The 21615-nt window shown below is 48.1% G+C and overlaps 1 protein-coding gene across 2 annotated transcripts in view; it reads right to left on the reverse strand.

The window, feature by feature from the left end:
- The window catches only part of Irag1 (inositol 1,4,5-triphosphate receptor associated 1), a 113158-nt gene that overhangs the window by 70928 nt on the left and 20615 nt on the right, over window positions 1-21615 (reverse strand). Inside the window, exon 2 of one of the 2 annotated variants that reach the window (XM_036201392.1) lies at window positions 876-1024. In XM_036201392.1, coding sequence (XP_036057285.1) covers window positions 876-935 — 60 coding nt within the window. In that variant the 5' untranslated portion in view covers window positions 936-1024. Of the gene's footprint in view, window positions 1-875; window positions 1025-21615 lie in introns of those variants that run through there. The other variant, XM_036201477.1, reaches the window with a different exon arrangement.

Here is a 21615-nt window from a genome sequence, read left to right on the forward strand (position 1 = left end):
AGCCAGTCTTATTGAGTTGGTGACCTCCAGGTTCAGGGAGAGACCCTGCCTCATAAAATAAGTTGGGAACAATAGAAGAAGCACTCAATGTCAGCCTCTGGTTTCCACGTTCATAGACACATATGCATACACTACATATACAAAAACAAAACAAATAACATACATATCAACACCAAAACACTTGATCCTTTGTTCAATTTGAAAATAAACATATAACCTATACTTTATGATTATATATAGCTAAAGATAGCTTTTCTTAATTTAATTTGCAAAATAAAACCCCAGTGATACCTTCTTTGCTATTGCTGCTGTTTTTGTTATTTGTCTGGGGTTTTTGTTTTGTTTTGTTTTTTGAGATAAGGTCTCAGTCTGTACCCTAAGCTAGTCTGGACCAGGCATAAGCAACCATGCCTGCCTCAGTGAGAATACTCTTAATGGACACTTTAAAAACCATTTTCTATTTTATTATCAACTTTTGCTGAGACCCTGTCCTATCCCTTACTATGAACTTTCGATATTCACTTGAAGCAGCTTGTTTCAAAGCAGTCTTTGGCTATGCCTGCTACCCTGTCTCTTCTACATCTTTCTCAAGTGCAGAACGGAGCATTCGGGGCCAAGGTGGTTTGAAATCTCATGAAGCCTTAGCTATATACTATCTAGATGGTTCCACACTCAGGATTCCAGGACCCTGGCCACTTAAATGAACTCAGGGTAGCATATCCTCCAGAGTGAGAGCCACACACCTTCCCCAGGCACCCACCGCAGCCTGTACTGTATTGGTGCACTCTGTGGCCAGCTTGAAAGCGGTGGCCTCAGCCCTGAATGCTTAGCTTGGCCCCCAGCCAGGCTAGCCACGGGCAGGAAGGGGCACTTACTTGCGTCTGAGCTGCCTGTGGCTCTCCAGGGGGCTCCTCATCCTCAGGAATGTGGGGCATGGTAGCCTCCTGGCTGGAGTGGCTGTGTGTGCCTGGAACCTCTGCTGTGTCAACCCCAAAGATGCTCCAAGAGGCTTGTGCTCCGCAGGCTGGGGAGATGCCAAAAGGACAAGTCAAAATCCTTTCCATCCCTGTCCCCAGCTAGGTTCCATTTCCAAGATCCAAGAGATCGGCTGCTTGGTTTTACATCCACCCTGGAGGTCAGGAGAGGCGAGGCTGGAAGTGGGCATTGGGAATCACATTGCCTCCCGCTCCCTGGCTTTGTTTACACAGGCAAGAGTGACCTTTTGCATCTAATTTGGTCCTTACAGTAAACACATCTATTCCAGAAGAGAAACATTTCAGCTTCCCAAAGCTATAGCTGAGGGAGGGCACTTCGCTGAGATCAGATGCCATCTGTACGCCATCTATTGAGCTCCTACCGGCTACATGGCTGCCATTGTCAAGCCCACTTGGGATGGCCTCAGATGAGGGTAGGCATCGATAGTCCCATTCTATAGGTGTGGGAAGAGCCTCTCAGGGTAGAAGCCACTTGTCCTGAATTACACAGAAAACTAAGTGCACCCAGGTCTTCTTGATTGGCAGCCACGTCTCTTCCCACTATACCACACATCCTTTCCTGTGGTCTGCTTCTTCCTCATGGGGAGAGCAAAAGACAATGCCATTAACAGAGTAACAACTGTGTCCCAGGTCCTAGGTGACTGGTTGCTGACTGCTAGAACCTATAGGAAAAGCCAGAAATCTCCGCTGCTTCCCATGACAGAAGATATCCTTCCTGTCCCACAGAGAGGGCCTGGAAAGTTCCCTGCAAACCAATCTGGTACCTGGCATGAGCCCCTCCCCTCATACACACCACCCTCTGGACCCGGGTCTCCAAAGCAGGGAAGGTGTCTGATTCGTTAAGAATATTCAAAAGATCCATCAAAAAATGGTGGTCTAAATAATTTAAACCACGTTTGTGTTTAAAGAATTGGAGACATTTAGTACAGGAGCTGTCAGAGGGGGCAATGTCATGGCTTTTGTCCTTTTACCCCAATAGATCGCCCATTCAGTTCAGCATTGAAGCATTTGGGGCGACCTCTGCTGGTCATCTTGGAAATCTCCTCTCAACTAGGTCATTCACTCCGAATCTTTTTTTCCTTCTTTTTTAATGGCTGAAGACAGGGTTTGATGTAGCCCAGGTTTGCTTTGAACTCATTATGTAGCTGAGGCTGAACGATTCTCTTTTCTCCACATCCCAAGTGCTGGGATTCCAGGTATGTGCCATGTCTGGCTGAATCTTTCATTCTTTCTTTACAAACTGTTTCTATTAGGCCTGTGACCTGTGCTGTGACACACAGAGAGAGAGGGTATAGTCTGGGCCCTCCTGGGGTCTTGAGTCCAGTGTTGGGAGGCAACTGAAAAACTGTGATCGGCATCCACACTGCAAAAGGGGGAATTAAAGAGCCCTTAACTATGCAGACGGGGAGTGCGGTGTGGTTAGTAATGGCTCTGTTACAGGGGTATTTGAGCTGAGCCGTAACACGGACACTCGAATGACACTTGTCTATTTGCAGAAAACTCCGGGGCTGGGCAGGGTAGATGAGTGGACAGAAAAGAAGCCACACTGGGCTGGCCTCCAAACAGATTTATCTTGACTTAAGAGACTAAGGGCTGTGGGGCCAGACCACTGTGTCTTCCATCCCCGGAGACTACTGGATGAAGGAACTGAGCATCAGTTTCCCCCAAAAATGAGCTCTCTGGGATCTCTCATCATCCTTTCTTAGACACCAATGTCAGCAGCAACGGCATCAGCAGTGCGGAGGAAACTGCACTGGCACGGGGGTGGTTGAAGGTAACAAGAAGCTGGCTCACTTTCTCAGGTAATGTCACCGTCTAACCCCTGCAAGTCCAACCTATCTTAACAGGAACAGTTTCCAGAGTGTGGGAGGCTGCCATCCCACTTTCTGCTCAGGTCTCAATCTACACAAAGCATCCTGTGTACTGTCAAACAGGGATTCAGACAAAAAGACCGTGTTCAGAAAAGAGAAGATTTACGAGGACACAAATCTGTGTTTAAGAACTCAAGACTTTAGCCTGGGCCAGAGAAACTGCAAGGGAAAGCAATCTCTTCTCAATATCTAAAAGGTAGTCATGTGACCCTGGGGTCTCCAAAGGACAGGTATAGATGGCCAAGGGCTCAACAGCCAAGTGAGAAGGCAGAGGAACCTTTTCTAGAGTCTGGAGCCAACTAAAGATTCAGGACAGTGCTCGTCAAGGTCAAGACTTTCCTGTTCCTGGGAGATGTTCAATACTGGCTGGCTCAAGGGGTCATGGGAATTCCAACCACTGCAGTGGCCTTTCCCGATTCTGAAGTCCTGGACTCTAACTAGTCACAACCAGCCACAAGGATGCTCCCAGCCCAGGGTTGTTCATCGATCCTGGGATTATAAAGCCATACCAGAAATACCCCATTTCCAACCCTGCACTCCCCTCTCTTGAAGAAAGACCTCTGTCAGCCCCTGGCCAGAAATAAAACCCATGAATAAGGTCAGACAAACCTGGAGTTGCTGGCTGCAGCAAGATGAAGGCTGGCTGCTGTCCCACGGCTGAACAAGATGGAGTCTGTGCAGCTCCAAGGGAGCCCCTGCAGCCCGCTGCGAGCCATTCCCATGCTAGGGCTCAATGTGCTTTCCCACCCATTATTATAAACTCACTGCTTAAAATAGCAAAGCAAAAACCAGTCCAGCCGGCAGGGTAACTCACATCTGCGGGGTTTGCGGGGGCTCATGGGCATGTGGACCTCACATCCATCAGGGCACAGTTTGGAATACAACCTCCAGGAAGCCATGGTCTGAGTGCCAGCCCATAAAAGGAGAGAACACTGAGTCATGTTTGTCTCCCTGCCTCCTTTTCAATCCACTTCCAAATATTTCCTGATGCTTCTCCAGCCAGGTCAGGTTAAGTGAGTCATGCCAAGAACCAATCAGCTCTTTGGACTCTTACCAACAATTAAACAGAACCTGGCCCATTTTACAGGAAAGAAAACTGAGGCATGGAGAGGAGAAATAAACAAGACAGGGTTCTGTTACCTTTGTACTTAAGGTAAACTACCCAAGAGCCTCTGCAGGGATAACCATCCAGTCATTTGTATACAGGAAGAGGCTAGACATCCCCAAACCATCCTAAGATATTTTGACCACTTCATGAAAGAAAGCAAAATAACATACCTTCATCATCCATACATCAGTTTTCCTACTAAGTATCCCACAATACTGTGTATGGTCAAGTGCTATCCTCATGCTTAACCCCTATGAGAGAGGGTGTGTGTTTATTTAGTTTTGTTTTTGTGCAATACTGGGAATTGAACCCAGGGCCTTGAGCATGCTAAGCAAGTGCTCTGCCACTGAGCTACCCCCAGCCCCAGCCCTTTGCTGTAAGTTTTATTACTTTCATTTAATGTGATAAAGCACCGAGGCTCAGAGATGATCAGTAAAGCCATGTAGCTGGTAAGTCTGAGTCCAAAGGCATCATCTTCTCTCTTACCCAGAGTACAGCCAAAGAGCCTTGTGCAAGCCCCTCTCCAGCAGGAAGAGCCAGGGTATAAACTCCCAGAGGCATGGAGAAGAGGTTGTCAGGCCAAGTGTCTTCTGAGGATAAAGGAAGGAGCCCAGCTTACAGAGATGACTCAATGGATAAAGTGCTTGCCACACAAGCGTGAGGACCTGAGTTCAAATCTCCAGAGCCCACATAAGTCCGAACATGACAGCAGACATCTGGAATCCCATTGCTCCTAAGGAAAGATGGGAGGAGACGACAGGAAAATTCGAGAAGCTGGTAGGCCAACTCGCCTGCTATGCATAGCACAAATAAGAGATCCTGCTCAAATAAGGTGGCAGACTAAACTGACATCTGAAGATGACCTCTGACCTCTAAACATGAGCTGTGACCCATGCGTACCTGCCCAGAGAAGGCCCAAAGCTTGAGGTTTCATGCTTCTAGTATGTGGTATGACAACGTGTTCATTCACAGAGGGAGGCAGCAGCCCATTCATTGGCCTTACTTCTCATTTGTCCAGTCACACAACTGTGCAGAGACTTGTTCATTGACCCATTCATGCCCAGAAGCCTCACACTTAGGTCCAAGGCATAGGCTCTGGCCCATAAAGAGCTACCTTAGAACACTGTGGGCTGTCAGAGGACAGGCAGGAGGGCAAGAAGGCAGGAGGGCTCTGGCAACAGGGGCCACATACCTTTATTCTCTTCCCAGCAGCCATTGGGGCCTTTCTGTGCTCATTGTCCCAGGGAACTTGAAGTATCAAGGGTAGACAAAGGAAACTTGGCCTACCTGGTATGTCCCAATGGCTTGCCAGGCCTCAGCGAGTGCCAGGCTGTCTTCAGGAGTCAGGGGGAAGACATGAATAGTCTTTACAGAAATCCCCCCAGTGCTCTCAGCCTCCCTGGGCAGTGGCAACGGGAGCACAGCACTGTAACACAATTGGTTCCATTTGGCAGAAGACAGAGGCCTGAAGACATCACCCAGGCATTGCAGTGGCAGGCATGCCTGACTCTGTAGGTCCCTGTGGGGGCCAAGCCTGTTGGCTTCTCTCTCAGCTTCTTGTGACCTGCCCACAAAAGATCGAACCCCTTACTTGAAGCCAGGGTGTCCCAGGAGCATGGCCTGCATGCTGTGTGGTTCTCACTGGCTCTGCTAAGCTAGACATCAGGGGAAGAGTCAAGAGGTCCTTGTGGAAAGTAAGGGGTTAAGCCAGCTTCATGGACCTCACTGGGGTGACTCAGTCTTCTCAGAAGGGAGGGTTTTGTTCTTACGGCTTGGGATTTTTGCTTTCATTTAGCACCCAAAGAATGTGAGTGTGATTAGATGCTATTAATATCCAGCCTAGCCTCTCTCTGGGCAAAGGGCTGAGTGAGGCAGGAGACTGTTTGGAATAACTATGCACACATCTCTCTCAGCCTCTCTACAAATCCAGCTTCACCTGCTCTCACTCTTGTAGAAGGGGTGTTGAGGCTGAGAGAAAGGCAGGGATCTGACCAAGGCCGTAGCTAGGGAAGGCCAGCATCAGAAGAGGTCCATGAGTCCCTGCTCCTGGGATGTGAGTGTGATGCTGGCCGAGGGCAGGAGGCAAGCCAGTGTGAGAGCAGAGCTTCTGGTCTCCCTCTGCTCATAGTCCCTTTCACAGGAGATGATCCTCTTTCTTCCCTCACCCTGGGTGGCCTTGGAGAAAGTCCTCAGATGACCTCAATGAGTCTGAGGTACTGGCCAGAGACTCTGTGGCCTGGCCAACTGCAGACCTGTGTCCGGTACCCTAAGTGAGCCGGGTCTACCTGAGAATTCAAGAGCTCAGCAGATCCAGTTGCAAATCTCCCAGCTCTGCCCTCCTGGGCTACCTTAGCCTTCACTTCCTCATTTGTGAAAAGGAGGTGACTGTCTACTTTTATGGTTGGTGTGAGGGTAAGAATAGTGAAATCCTGCCACATGCAGACACACAGCATGCTCTCTGGAACTTTCCATGCCTGCTTTGAATAGGCAGCTGAGTTCTCCCAGCCTCAGTCACCAAAACCTGAGCAAAGCCCCAAGATTGTGTTGCTTATCCCAGTGGCTCAGAATCAGACAGGGGCCTCAGCCTGGCCAGGGCTTCTCCCCTGTATGCACCAGTAGATACACGAGCATTAGACATGGCAGGGGCTATGAGGTCTACAACCACTGGCAATGTCCACACTCCCACACAGCCACTGGCTTCAGGAGGTGGTCTGAGAGGCATTCAGCAAACATTCCTGGGCTGAGGAAGAGGGCACAGGGCTGGGGGTGTCCTGGTCTGTGCAGTCATCAGTCCCAGCCTATGCCATGGCCAACTGTGGGTCTGTGCCGGGGCTTGTCCTGGGTCTGTCTGGTTCAAAGCCCAAGTTATTTCTGCCACCCCTGTGGTAATGGTGAGCCCCAAAGGTTTCTGTGTACAAGCAACAGGTGACCACCTCCCCCACCCCCAGGAGAGAGCCTGCCACACTCAGACTTGGGTTGTCTGCACAAGTGGATGCATGGATGAACACTCACACCATCGATCCGACAATGGGCTCCCTGACTCTCTCCTGAAAGCTTATTTGGGTTGCTGGGGAGAATGGGGAGTAAGGATGGATGGAGAAGGTAGAAATGGGGGTGTGAACACCTGGAAGACATTTCCCCAGGACTGTCCCCCCAATGCCACCTCTGTAGTCCACAATGGCCACTCCTGGGGGGGTCTCTAGTGAGCAAGTCCTGCTCAGAGTGGGCCAGGCCACACTAGGAGAGTCTGGGACCAATATGCTGGCTGTGTAGGGAGTGGAAGAGAGTTCCCCAAGACAAGAGGGCCGCTGAGTCACCTCTCCCAGGGCCTTCCTCCTCTTGTGTATGTCTGTGGTGTATGGTGTGTGTGTGTGTGTGTGTGTGTGTGTGTGTGTGTGTGTGTGTGTGTGTGTGTATCGTGTAGGAAAAGGAGGAGACTTGGCTCTGCCTTGTCAGTCTCAGATGGAATGGAAAGAGCTCAGAAAACAAAAGATGGTTCAAGATCCACCTGGGCAACAGAGTGAATGTAAGGGTGACCTGGGCAGCTTAGTGAGACCCTGTCCTGACATGAGAAATACAGGGATGTATAGGGATATAGTTTGGTGGTAGAGTGCTGGCTACTGTGAAACTCTGGCTCTGATCCCCAGTTCCACACACACACAAAAAAACCCTAAGAGTTAAATCAAGAAGGATGAGTATATAAAGGCTGTATGAAAACTCACAGATAAGTAACAACAAGTAGAATTTATCAATATGTGGTACAAATTGGAAAGTTAAGAAAAGCAGACTTATTCACAGTGTGGCTGAGCAAACTTCCTAAGTTCTCACAAGGTGAGCTCCCGTGGCAACTGCTCTCATTGTGGGCTGTGATTACATGTGACTAGATGAGGGAGAAAGGAAAGGGTGGAGAGGCACCATTTCAAGTAGAGGCAACCCTCCTTCCTCAGGATGATAGGGTGAGGGGAAAGCAGGGACAGTGCTGATGTTGGGGAGTCCCTGAGGGACCTGCTCCTTGCTTCTCTTGGGAGGTGAGCAGTCCCTAGTCTGAAGTCTTGGGCCTGTTTCCAAGACAGAACTCTAGGGAGGAGACATCCCACCACCCCCTCAAAGAGGTAGCTCCTTGGTATATCAAAATAGACCATGCCTGTGGACACGCTCTGGAGGCCGTGACATCCCAGGATTGGGACAACCCAGTTGTCTCAGTGTCCTAGACCTAGGGCTACCTTGAGAAGGACTCAGCGATGCAGTTGTCCATCCACTTGTTCAGGCAAGCTGTCAATCACCTCCAAACCAAGGCACACCATCATGTCCATGCCCACCAGGACGGACGTCCTGTTCACTCCTGCCCTGATACTTAGAAAGTCCTGGGTGCAAATGCCACAGAAGCACAAGGAGCCTTGGGCCAGCCTGATATCTGAACTCTAGATCCCCTGGCCTTGGAAGACTGCTCAGGCCTGGGCCAGACCTCTGTGCTCCCACTTCCCCTCCCCCACCATGACAGGAAATAAGCCAAAACATCTCTCCGGGTTTCCTCTCCAGCTTGTTCACTTCAGCAGTTCTTATTTTAAAAAAGAAGTCTGCTTAAAAAAATTTTTTTTTTCTTCTTGGAAATATGTATGATTGCTCAACCCAAGACAGTTCAAAGGCATCAAGAATGGCAGGAAAGTATCTGAGCCTCCTACTTAGCTCCAAGCAGAAATAAATCTTAGCCAGTTCCCTTTGTGCCTGGCTGTCCAGAGATGATTCCCTGAGTCAGTCACGCCAGGGTGATGTGAGTCATCTCTGGAGTCAAGGACCACACGGTATGCCAAGTTCCAAGAGCCCCCCTAAAGGGCAGGGCCCCCAAGGGATGCTCAGAGGAAGTGAAGGGCAGGATCTCTGTCAGGCTCTGGGATTGGCTCTGTCTTGCCCAAGTGGGTAAGTCTGAGGGTCATTAAAGCTGGCTGAGCCTGGAATCCTAGGTCTTTTCTACCTAGTGTTTTAGACAAGCTTCTGTGATGGGATATAGGAACGGCTCACCCAGCTCACAAGGGCCAGCTCTAAAGTTCTCATAGGTGAGCCCCAAGTTCTGAGACACCCTGTCTCAAAACAACAGCTAAGATCTACACTAGAGGTTGATCTCTGACCTGAATATGCATGTGCATGTGCGTGTGTACACACACACACACACACACACACACACACGCACGCACGCACACACGCACGCACGCGCACACGCACACATACCAATACAGATAAATGCACAAAATCAAGTTATACAGACTTACAACTGAGTAAGTCAGGTCAAACTGAAGGGTGTCAATATTCAGTCTCTTGTGGTCTTGCTAGGTCTCACTATGATCTGTGCTCTTGATGGGATTCCGTAGTGGAAACTGTCCAACGACATGCCCTGTCCACCTCATCTAGCTCTCATTGGTGACATCTGCTTAGCAGTAATGGGAGCATCTGCAAACTGACCCGAGTGAGTGCCCCCCTCACTTCTCCCAGAGTGCTGGTGTTAACATTTACCGCACACCATCAAGCAAGGTAAGCCTGGCTTTTTATTCTTGCCTGGTGCACACAGGATGCTGTCACCCTGGCTACGAGCCTGACAGTTGCCTTCAGACAAGTCTTCCCTGGAGTACCACAGAAACTGTATGTTCTGACCACATTATCCAACAAATAGCCATCCTGGGGATCCTCACTGTGTTTTTATGATCTTGAACACATCTTCTCCTCTGTGCATGAGCTGCTTTCTATCCCTGGCAAACTCCTTCCCATCCTTCAAAACCCAATTCAAATACACCCTCTTTCCTAAACCACTCCTCCTCTTGACCCCAGAAAAAAGTGATTCCTTTCCTGTATTTTTTCCTACTGCTGTTACAACCAGTCACCACTAACTTGGTGACATAAAACAGCACAAATTTATTATCTTACAATTCTGATGTTGAAAATCAAGTTGTGTTTCAGTAGGTTAAATCTTAGTGTAAGGCGGGGCTGGAAAAATGACTTATTAGTTAAGATCACTGGCTACTTCTCCAGAAGACCCCGGTTCAACACTTAGTACCCACAACCATCTGTAACTCCAGTTGTAAGAGATCTGACAGCCTCTTCTGGTCTCTGAGGACACCAGGAATGCAAGCGGCACACAGACATACATGCAGGCCAGACAACTGCACACATAAAAGTATCAACATTTCAGAATAAAGAAATAAAATCTGAGTGTTAGTTGTCTTCGTCCTGGAGGCTCAGGGAAGAAGGCATCTCTTCACCTCTAGCTGATGGAGCTGCCTTAAGCCCTACTGCCCCACCCCACCCCTTCTCCCTGCTCCCCAGCCAGCAAAGAAACTGGCATCTTCTCTGACTCTGACCTCAGGCTCCAGGTGTATATTTCCTTCTCTGACTTTGTAGTCCCTGATGTAAGGACTCCAGTAACTATGATGTGTCTGTCTCTGCAGGTGACCCAGCTGATCTCTCTGTCTATTTGCTTGGCTCCATCTACAGAAAATCCTTTTGTATTTCAGGTGACATGCCCAAAGGTTCCACTGTGACTTCTCCCAGAGAGCTTTGCATAGGCCTGGGTTCAATTCCCAGCAACCACATGGTGGCTCACAACCATCTACAATGAGATATGGTGCCCTCTTCTGGCATGCAGGCATACATGCAGACAGAACACTGTATACACAATAAATAAATTTTAGAATGTATAAATGCCTCAACAGCAATGACTTGTCTCCCTCATACATTCATGAATATCCTTATAAATATTCATTATAAATATATAAATATTCATATCTTAGTAATGTGCAGGACAGGACAAACAGAGAAGAGCCATTCTCTAAGTGTTTGTTGAGTGAATCTATAATACATAGGTAAGGAGGCTTTGCTTCTGTAAACACAAGGTCCATGAAGAGACAGTACACACGTCTCCTTCTGGGGTCAGGGAAGTAAATGAATGGCAGAGTCTCTGTGAATTGATGGGGTCTGTGGTGACAGAGCACAAATGTCACTTAACTAGGGTGGTTACTGTTCAGCTTTGGGGTCAGGAAGAAAGAAATACCATCTTTTGCTGGCAAGCACTTCCAGTTTCCAAGAAAAGCCAAAACTCTAGCGCTAAAAATAAAACCACCTGATTTAGAAATGTTAAAGCTAATACCAAAAGAGAGAGAGAGAAATACCACAAGAACCAAACACGTGGCTCTGGGGAGTTAGATAGCAGCTACTAGTTGCCACCTCTGATTTATGCCTTCAAGTATGTCCCTCTGGGCCTTACCTACCAATTAATCTACCTCAGTCTCATCAGCAGTGCCAGCCATGAGCACACCCAGGAAGGCCAATGAGCAAGGCAGAGCCCAGTCCTTCCAAAAGGCTGGTGGTGCCTCATCAGGTGCACAGAGTTCTGTTCTCAGGGTTGTGTGGTCCCTGGGGTAGCTCCTCTCTGTATGGGCCTAGAGATGATTGCCCTGAATTGGCCTCACTCCTGGCTCCATGCTAACTCTGCCTTGAAGCTCAGGAAGTCTGACAAAGTAGTGAGCTTCTCTGGCTTCAGACTGGGGCTGGTAAAGAGGGCTTATCTACTTCTAACAACTGTCATGGGTATAAACTACAGGAAGTATTCAAGTAAGGGGTACATCCAGACACTTGCCACGTGTTCCTTAACTCAACTAAGGGTAACACCGAGAACCTAAGTCCTCTTTTGTGACAGTTTGAATGTAAAAATGCTCACCACAGGCTCCTATGTTTAAATACTTGGTCCCTGAACTGGTAGTGCTGTTTTGGAAGGTTGTGGACCAGTAGAGACCTGTGGCCTCACTGGAGGAAGTGGCTCTCTAAAAGGTGGGTTTTGAGGCTTATGGCCCCAGCTCTCTCTGGCCTCACACTCCTGCCAGCACAACCTGAGCAGCAATACCACCATGTTCTCCCACCCCCTTACCTCCCACTCCCCACCCCCACCCTCCTCCAGGGTGGACTATACCTACAAAATAAGCCATTTCTTCCTCAGGTTACCTTCTGTCAGCCGTTTGATTATAGTGAAAAAAAAAAAAAAAGTAGGTAACACACCTCTGCCTGGCATCCCACCCACATCTGCTACATTTCATCTCAGATTCATGTACAGACAGAAGGGCCTGGACCCGAGGGCCAGCATGCTTCACCTCTGAGGATTCCTTGAGAAGATGATGAATGAGTGAGTGAAGGAAAGAAACCGGCACACATTCTCTTGTTATCAAATGGACCAGCCTTAATAACATACTTCCTAGGGACTCAGAAGAGAAGCTACAAAGGTGAGAACCATTTTCTTAGTCCATTTGCTTTACTCCTCTGGGATAAAAATCCTGTCTACACAGCTATAGTTCTGCTCTCACGCCTAGCTCCTTCCTTGCCTGATTTCTCTCTACATCTATCTGCTGTCCTCTAAGTGCTATCTTAATTCTCTCCTCTTAGTTCTGCCCCATCTAGGTTCTCATCCATCTAGTTCTTTCCATCTTAGCTCCTCTCCCATCTCCTCTTTCTCATCTTGTTCTTCCTCATCTTGTTCTTCCTCATCTTGTTCCCCATCTGGCTCTTCCTCATCTTCCATCTCGTTCCTCTGGTACTCTCTTCTAGCCCTTCAATCTAGCTCTTCCCCATCTCAGTTTGTTCCTCTCAAGTTCTTACCCACCTAGTTCTTCCATTCTCTCTTCTCCTTTCTGTCTCCTCACCTCTAAAAATAAAACTGCCTTTTTATCCCTTTGAGCCTTCTCTCTCCAAACTATCTCTGTTCCCGCTGTTTCTGGCAAGTGTGCTCTGTCGCTGGGCAACTTGGCTAGGCAACTTCCATCAGAGCTTGATGTACCTGCAAGTTTGAACCCTTTAGTTCTGAGTTAATTGTTAAGGGTGGATCTAAAACTAGAGATAAGACTTTGGAAAGGAGAAAGTTAAGCTTAATTAGCACATCCGCCAGGCCCTCTCAAACAGGTAGTCTGGACACTTAAGTCTGTTCTTAGAGAGTACAGAGGTATCTCTGATAAGGTACTTTCCTCTGTCTGGGGATGGACCTGGCTGGATGCTGCCAATGTTGATAATTACAGGGAGGCTTGAACTGGGGTCTGGCTGTGCATAGCTGTCAGCACAGAAGGTTATTTAAATATTCCATTAGTAGAGGGGAAATGGTGCCTAATAAATGATGGAAAAGCTGCAATTAGCACACGAGAAATTCATAGCAGGAAATGGCTAATCATCAAAAGCCAACATCACCAAGACTCCTTGAGCCTCAGCTTGACCTCTGGAAGACCCTTGGCTTCTTCCAGGTATTAGCTTGTCATAATCAGCTGAAATCCTACTTCATATATTTTTGCAGCTTAACAAACATGTTAAAAGTACAAGTCCTGGGTCTGAGGGCACCTTGAGAGCTGTGATCCCTTCAGGACTAATCCCCCTGGTGACCCCCATCACGGCTTTTGGAGCTCCCCACACAAGACGTGGGGCAGAGCCAGCCCTGTGTGGGGAAGATGTGAGCATGGACTGGTTGGGCTGCTGTACATTCAGGGGTGTGGCCATGTCCACACCATCCCAGAGGGCTTTCCCTTTTACTTCTGCGGTTTTCTTTTCACTGGTTTGGAAGTGGAATGTTCCCCCACTGGCTCATGTGTTTGAGCTTGTATTTCCCAGCTGCTAGTGTCAACATTTAGAGTGTCAGGGAACCTCTAGGAAGGGGAAGCTCACTGGGGGAAGAGGGTGATGGGGGTGGGGTAGGGGCTGACTTTGAGGTTGTACAGCCCAGCCCATCTCCTGGCTCACTCTCTGAATGTGACACCATGTGACCAACCACCTCACTCTCCTGTTGTCATGCCTCCCTGCCGTGATGGGCTGCATCCTCAAACTGTGAGCCAAGAAAAAGCCTTCTCCCTCAAATTGCTTTCTTGAGGGGTACTTGGTCATAGCAGTGAGAAAGTAACTAATCCAACCATGTTTCCTGGTTTTTCTGCCACATATGTGTGCAGATATCCCCCAGAAAATTCCATCCACGGAACCCTCCCAAGCACAGGGCCCCCTCCTCTTCGCCCCAGGCCTCTGTCATTCCCCCAGGAGTCCTTGCAAGCTGACCTTTAGGACAAACTCAGCACAGGACATGCAGTTTTACCCTCAGCCTGGAGCAGGTCTCTAACACCCACACTGCTCTCTCCAGTGCCCCCAAGGAGCCACAGCACCCATGCAGCTGGGGGAGGGGGTGTGTCCTCGGGGGAGGCAGAAGCCTAGTTTCCACTGCCCTGGCACTCCTGAGATCACCTCCTTCTCAACAGAGGGCAGCCATTAGGGTGTGCAAGGTGGAAAGAGCCTTGAAACCCAAGCCCCGATTCCTTCTCCAGTATGGAGACAGACTCTGTGACTCGCAAGTCCTGCTCACTGGGCGCCCAGAATCACCCGTTCCTGTGAGGCAGGCCTTTGGGAACACCTGCTCCTTGTTACAGGCAGAGGACCAGGGGTGCCATACCAGTTTGCCAGCCCAGTTCTGGCTGCACTCCACACACGGCCCCTCTGAAGCCAGTGTGTGCGTCCAGACCAGAGTCAACACCAGCATCCCGTGGAGCTTGGACATGCACCTGAAGACTTCTATCCCTTAGGATAGGGACGAGGACAGGGGAAATGGCATTTGTCCACATGAGAGCTGGAAAGTGTCAACCAGAAAGCCAGCGGCAATAGCCTTTCTTCCAAACTTTGTAACAGACAAAACCAAAACCTCGGCCCAGTACTCTCCCTCTCATCCGCCAAATTGCCCAGTTCCCAGCGTGTGTCTCTTTGGCCCTCGTTCCCCTTCTTCTTTACCTCTCTTCCAAGTTTCATTCTGGGAAGTGCCCATTGGGATCTCTATGTGGACCGACCTGGTCTGGAAATGCCGGGGAGGGGGGGGGGATCCTCTCTACAATGGCTGTCTGAGTCATCCATTCCCTCAGCAAGGCCTGTCAGGTGCCACCGTCCCATGCACCAAGCACTGACCTGGGGCTTCACGGAGAGTCTTTGAAGGATGTGTCCTCCCAGAAGCCTTCCCTGACCTCTCCAGGATGCTGTGTCTTCTTGGCCTGAGAAAGCACCTGTGGCTACCTTTGCTGGCCATGCAGTAGCTTCTATTTCCTGCATATGTATGTCATCAGCCCAAACCCAGGGCAGACATCTCACTTTCTGGAAGCTTCTGTGGGAATGTGGCACAGGTCCAGCAATCGCTCAGTGCCTGAGAGTCTCTCTCTCTCTTTTCGATGCACAGATTCCTGTGATCAAACCTCATTCTCATATGGTACCCTGTAGCCCCAACACAGACAGAGGCTCTGGGCAAGAGATTATAGTTCCATTTCACAAGTGAGAAAAATCAAACTTCAAAGATGTAATATGGACGCTAGTCACACAGTCAGAGGAGACAGGATAAAGCGGGCTCCTAACCCAGCATGGTGCCTCACGCTTATAATCCCAGCACTTGGGAGGCTGAAGCAGGAGGATCATGACTTTTAGCTAGTCAGGGTTACACAGCAAAATCCTGTCTAAAGGAAACAAATAAGCTGGGGAGATAGCACAGTAGAGAGATGCTTTCAATGCAAGCATAATGACCTGCATTAGATACCTAGAACCCAGGTTTAAAATAAAAAGGAAGGAAGAAAGAAAGAAAGAGAGAGAGAGAGAGAGAGAGAGAGAGAGAGAGAGAGAGAGAAAGAAAGAAAGAAAGAAAGAAAGAAAGAAAGAAAGAAAGAATGCTGATCATGTGACCATGCTTCTAATCCCAGTGCTGGGGAGGCAGAGACAGGAAGACCCCAGGGGCTCACTTGGTGAGTGTCAGATGAATGAAAGACCAGGTCTCAACAGAAACCAAGACTGAATGACTTCTGAGGAACACACATGAAGTTGATTATGGCTTCCATGTGCACATATACCATGCTCATGAACACATACAAAAATAATAAAAACAAGCAAACAACAATAAGTCATCCAAAGCTGCCATACCCAGACTGTTCTCTGCACTGGTAACAATTGGCAAGGGCAGATGTTTCCTGACAGTCTTGATGGCTCCAGTTGCCCGTCCTACCTCAAGGGTGGCACTGCCAACCAGGACATGCCCTGCAGCATGCAGCTCTTCTCTGGGAGCTAAAAGTCCTTGCAGTGTCTCCAGGGTGAAAAAGCAGCAGCTGAGATCATCAGAGGCAAAGGGAGAGCCTTTCCAGAGGGGGTGGGATGGAGTGTCTTGGCTGAGGTGCCTCCACCCTGTTCATAGCTTGGGGCTGGGCTGCAGGGTGGAGTCAGATCTGGTGGCTCTAGGGGGCCAAAGGCAGTTTGGAACAAGCCTTCTTGGGGTAAAGTGCCTTACTGACTGCCGTACTGAATGGCCTCATAATTCTGATATAAGTTTTCAGCTGCACCCCACTTCCTGCCCCTCAAGTCCAGGCTCCACATTGCCTCTGAGGAGCAGTCATGAGATAGGAAGCCAGAAGCCTCAGTAACAATGCCAGGGTGGAGGAAATCTATATATCACCTCCCCTGCTCACAGAGATTGGCTAACAGGTGACATATGGCTGAACCACAACCTACAAGACACAGTAAGATGTTGCTGGGCACACTGGGAGGTTTTACTCTTAACTGTAGACTGATCATTTAAGAGAATAAACCCAAATCCCTGCTGTGATGATGAAGAACTTGTTCAAGGATGACGTCAGTATAAAACAGAACACAGCTGAGCGTCAAGAAGAAACATGAGCTGCGGTTGCTATCTCTGGCTTTTCCTGTTTTGAGAAACGAATACTTTGTTTTTAACTCGGATACTGGCTTTTATTGGCTTTGGGGCACTGATAGGAAAGAGCCACACCTGATGCGAACAGTGACTTGGTAAAGCTGGTGCACAGGGTCCTTCTACACACCAGACCCTTCCCTCACCTCTCTGTTCTACCCTTTGCCTGAGAGACCTGTAGAAAAAGCAGACCTGTAGCCAATAAGCTTGTCCTAGCTAGTCTGTAAGAATATCCCCATTACCATGACCTTGTCTTCAGAACTCTTCTCCCTTGTGGACCCTCTCAGAAGCCCCATGCGCGCGCGCGCGCACGCACACACACACACACACACACACACACACACACACACACACAAAGTAAGCACTTACATTCCAGAGGAGGGACTGGGGTTGACCACCTTCCATGTTCCTGCCTAAAACATACCATGACAAGCATCAGATATACTGTTTCATAACACAGACAGGAAAGAATCACAGAGCACTTCCCTCTGGGGAGCCAGGATATGGGAGTGATTCCCAGGCATCCTTGGGAGAGTATTGACATTTATCCAAACCCTGGCTCTACCTGACTTTACAGCCTTTATCTTACCTAGCTCTAACCACAGCCTGCATATGCTGAAGCTCAGCGGGATGAGCCAGCATGTTGTAAGCATCTGACTGCTAGATATGCACCATAAACAGGCCTGAGCTGAATGTTGTCTGACTCCCAAGCCCAGGGAGAATCCCATGATGAAGCTTCTGGAACTGTACAGAACAGAGCATCTGGGGCATGAACCTCAACAGTAACCACCACCCAAGCCACTGACATGGGACCAGAGGCAGTTTATCTGGCTGAGCCTTCACCAATTCATCACTGAGAAGGTCTTGTCTTTAACAACCAGATCCACACTGTTCCATCTGCCACACCACCATTTGTCATCCTTGCAAGAGCTCAACCTGTTTTAACTGTTAGGTAAACAGCATAGAGTTCAATCCCAGGGTTAAGCCCAGCCATTCTCATGGAACAGTCCCTGCCTCTATAAAAACCTGAGTCAGGACAGATGGAACAATGTATCTGTGGCCCTTCAGGGGGCCACTCTTGGAAGGAAGGGCAGGCCAGCAGGCCCCCTTTGCAGGTTGGGCCCTCAGACCCTGGGAAGTCATTGGTGTTGGCAGAGTTTATTAGGTCTGCCCAGGCCTTCAGAGCTGGGAGCTCCCACACCTCAGGGGACATCTGCCCTTGGGGACCTGTGGTATGCTCCTTCTCTAGCCTTCTGCCCTGTGTGCTTATGGCATTTTGAATCATTTAGTTGTGAACATGGACTTCAACCTTACATTTGCTCTTCCTAGTTCTTGACTTTGGCTCTTGGATCTCAAAGTCCTCTTAAATTGTTATGAAAATGAGTATGTAAATATATGTAAACCAAACATACTGTATCTACTACTGAATCTAGTACAAAACAACTACCAGCATGGTAGCTTTTATTGCTGTTGTTCCCATATTATTACAAGATTCCTCTAGCAGAGTTGAAGAAATTACCCCCTATGCACCAAACATGATTGTCTCAATAATCAAATGTGTATTGGAATACTGCCATATCCATTTATGTAATGTGGTTGTTTTTCTTCCTCCAAGGACACATTGCTGAATTGCTGAGACACACATTATCTAACCCCAAAACAAAACAAAAAATGTATTTACTATCTTTTTGCAGAAAAGTTAGCCAACCCTGTTCCAACATAGCCACAATTATTGTTTTCAGGATGATATCCCCCACACTTGGTTAACAACTCAAGGGTTGTCCCAGCAGACCCTTGTGTGCCCTTCCAAATTCAATGTCTCTCATCTGTGTATCTCTGACCCTTAAGGTGTAATTAGGCTCAGCAAATGTTGCACTGAAAGGAATCCTTTCCAACACACTTCGAGCACACACTTCCAAAGAGCCCCTGTGGGAAGATGGGTCGGGTTTTCCTGAGGATGGAGGCTGAGGGAATCAGTGGCAAACGCGAGTCTTAAAAAGGACATTTGTAATGAACTAGTCCAGGAAAGGTGCAAAGCTACACAAGAAACCCTGTCTTGAAAAAACAAACAAACAAACAAACAAACAGGACATTTGTGACTCTGAGGTGTTCTTGGCACCTCTGTTCTAAAGTTGAATATTCCCTAGAGTAGGGGACATGCTGACTAAGTCTCCCTGTCTCACTGTTTCCCATCATCCACTTCAACACCCTAGGCCTTGGCTAGAGACTGTCTTCCCTTATGGACAGGGGAGGAAACCCCCTCTTTTAGGAGATTGCCTTACAAAAGTTAAAAACTGTCTATTATCCAAGAGGGCATACGTTGGTGACAGACATGTCACAGTGACTCCTCTGGTCCTTATAGTGGCCAATTTGCCTTATCCATTTTCAGTAAATGAACTGGCCAGTGTTTGTGGACTCCTCTGCAGGCTGACATTTTGTTTAGTTTCAGCCACCCATGCACTCACATTTTCTGAGCGAATCTTGAGAGAAGAGAGCTAGAATTTTTCAAAGCAATATGACCAACCACCCATTTGCAAGCTGGGAATGAAATCGCTCTGTCATCTTGGCTGGTAGCCTCCCACCCCAACCTCCCTGGGTTTGGCTTTTCAGATTTGATACAATGGTTTTTAGACGTTCAGCTCCATGGAGTACTGGCTATAGGCCTGGGTCCCCCATCTCCTGGTGACCAATGATCTGACAACAGACAGCATGACAGAGACCCAGCCCCTCCCACACCCTTATGTTGTGTTCAACATATCACAGCCCTTCCCATCAAGTATGGCAACTCTTTTCTGTGGCTCTTTCTTCATGTTTTAGCCTGAAACAGAGCTTTAAAAGATACACACACACACACACACACACACACACACACACACACACACACACTATGGAATAATTCTCTGTAGACTGTGGAAATGTGTTGCTTTCATTGTTAATAGAAAGCTGATTGGCTGGTAGCTAGGCAGGATTTTGGGGGCAGAGAGAATGCTGGGAAGAAGGACAGAGTGAGAGGAGGTTACAAGCCAGATACAGAGGAAGCAGGATGTGTAGAAAATGAGGTAATGGGTTGGGGATTTAGCTCAGTGGTAGAGCACTTGCCTAGCAAGTGAAAGGCCCTGGGTTCAGTCCTCAGCTCAAAAAAAGAAAAGAAAAGAAAATGAGGTAACAAGCTATGAGCCACATGGTAGAACTTAGATAAGAAATATGGGTTAATTTAAGTTGTAAGAGTTAGTTAGTAACAAGCCTGAGCTATTGGCTGAGCATTTGTAATTAACATTAAGTCTCTGTGCATTTATCTTGGACTTCACCTTATCCAGGATCAGGTAGCCCACTACTTGTTCAGAAGCAATGTCGTCTCCTCTCTCTTTCTTCCTGTAGATATCCCCATGGGCTCAAATCCCAAGCCAGCAGCATCTTGACTATCTGAGGGAAAACTGGTCCTCCTGGAGTTTGTACTCACTTTTATGGATTGCCCCCATAAGTGGTTTATAACTTCCTGCTTCCTAAAAAGGCTTGCAGCCAGATGTCAATAAAAATACTCAAAGGCTAAGAGAATTTAAAATAATAGCTGACAGGGGAGTGGAGAAGAGTTAGACAACTTGAGCTGATATGGGATGGCTCCTGAGCACCAGAAGCCCCAGTGGAATCTCTGGGCTCTGATGGAGGAAGATCAGCAGTGTCTTGCTCTTGCTTATTGAAAGCATCACAGAACAAAGAGCAGTTAACAGTCAGCTCACCCCAAATGGACCCTGATCCCTAATGGGAGGAAAGCTGGAGCAAGATTTTACAGTTCAGGATTTTTCAAGTTCATGCACAGAAGGACTCCGTGTGCATGTATGTTGCAAGTCATCATGCTGTTTACACATCAGGATCTGGGATGGCCTTTGCTTTGCTTTATTTTTAATTTTTTTTTCTGGAGCTGAGGACCAAACCCAGGGCCTTGTGCTTGCTAGGCAAGTGCTCTACCACTGAGCTAAATCCCCAAACCCTATTTTTAATTTTTAAAGTTGATTACTATTATTATTACAGTGGGGATGGGCTTGTGTGTAAAGGTAAAGGAGGACTTTGTGGAATCCACTCTTTCCTATCTCTGTTCTCTTAGCTGTCTTGCCTATCTGCTTTTTCTCTTTAAATCAGAATTTTAGGGCTTGGGAGATGGCTCAGTGCATAAAAGCGTTTGCTGTGTGAGCATGAATATGTGAGTTTGTATCTCCAGCACACATGTCTGTCTGTCTGTCTGTCTGTCTGTCTGTCTGCTTTAAGATTTATCTATTTATTATATTTACAGTGTTCTATTTGCATGTGCCCCTGCAGGCCAGAAGAGGGCACCAGATCTCATTACAGATGGTTGTGAGCCACCATGTGGTTGCTGGGAATTGAACTCAGGACCTCTGGAAGAGCAGTCAGTGCTCTTAACCTCTGAGCCATCTCTCCAGCCCTATTTGTTTTTTAAAGACGTGACCACAACTGTAACCAAAGCACTGAAGGGTGGAGACAAGAGTATCACTGGGGCTTGCTGGCCACCAGCCTCGCTAAAAAGCAGTTAGCTCCAAGTTCAGCAAGAGACCCTGTCTCAAGGGAGTAAAACTGAGAGCGATGGAGGAGGGCATTCAACATCCTCTTTTGGTCTCCTCTTAGGCATATGCACTTATGGGCATGCACCTCTACACACACACACTGTACACATATTACATAACATACATGCACAATTTTTTTTAAAAAGATTCATTTTTGTTTGTGTGGGTGTGGTGTGTGTACATGCCCCTGGAGGCCAGAAAAAGGTGCTGAATTCCTTGGAGCTGTAGTTACAGGCAGTTGTGAACTACCCAGTGTGGGTGTTAGGAACAGCTAAACTTTGTGTGTCTTCTGGAAAAGTAGCAAGCACTCTTAGCCACTGAGCTATCCCTCCAGCCCTAA

Source organism: Onychomys torridus, chromosome 1 (assembly GCF_903995425.1).
Source record: "Onychomys torridus chromosome 1, mOncTor1.1, whole genome shotgun sequence".
NCBI classification, from domain to species: domain Eukaryota; kingdom Metazoa; phylum Chordata; class Mammalia; order Rodentia; family Cricetidae; genus Onychomys; species Onychomys torridus.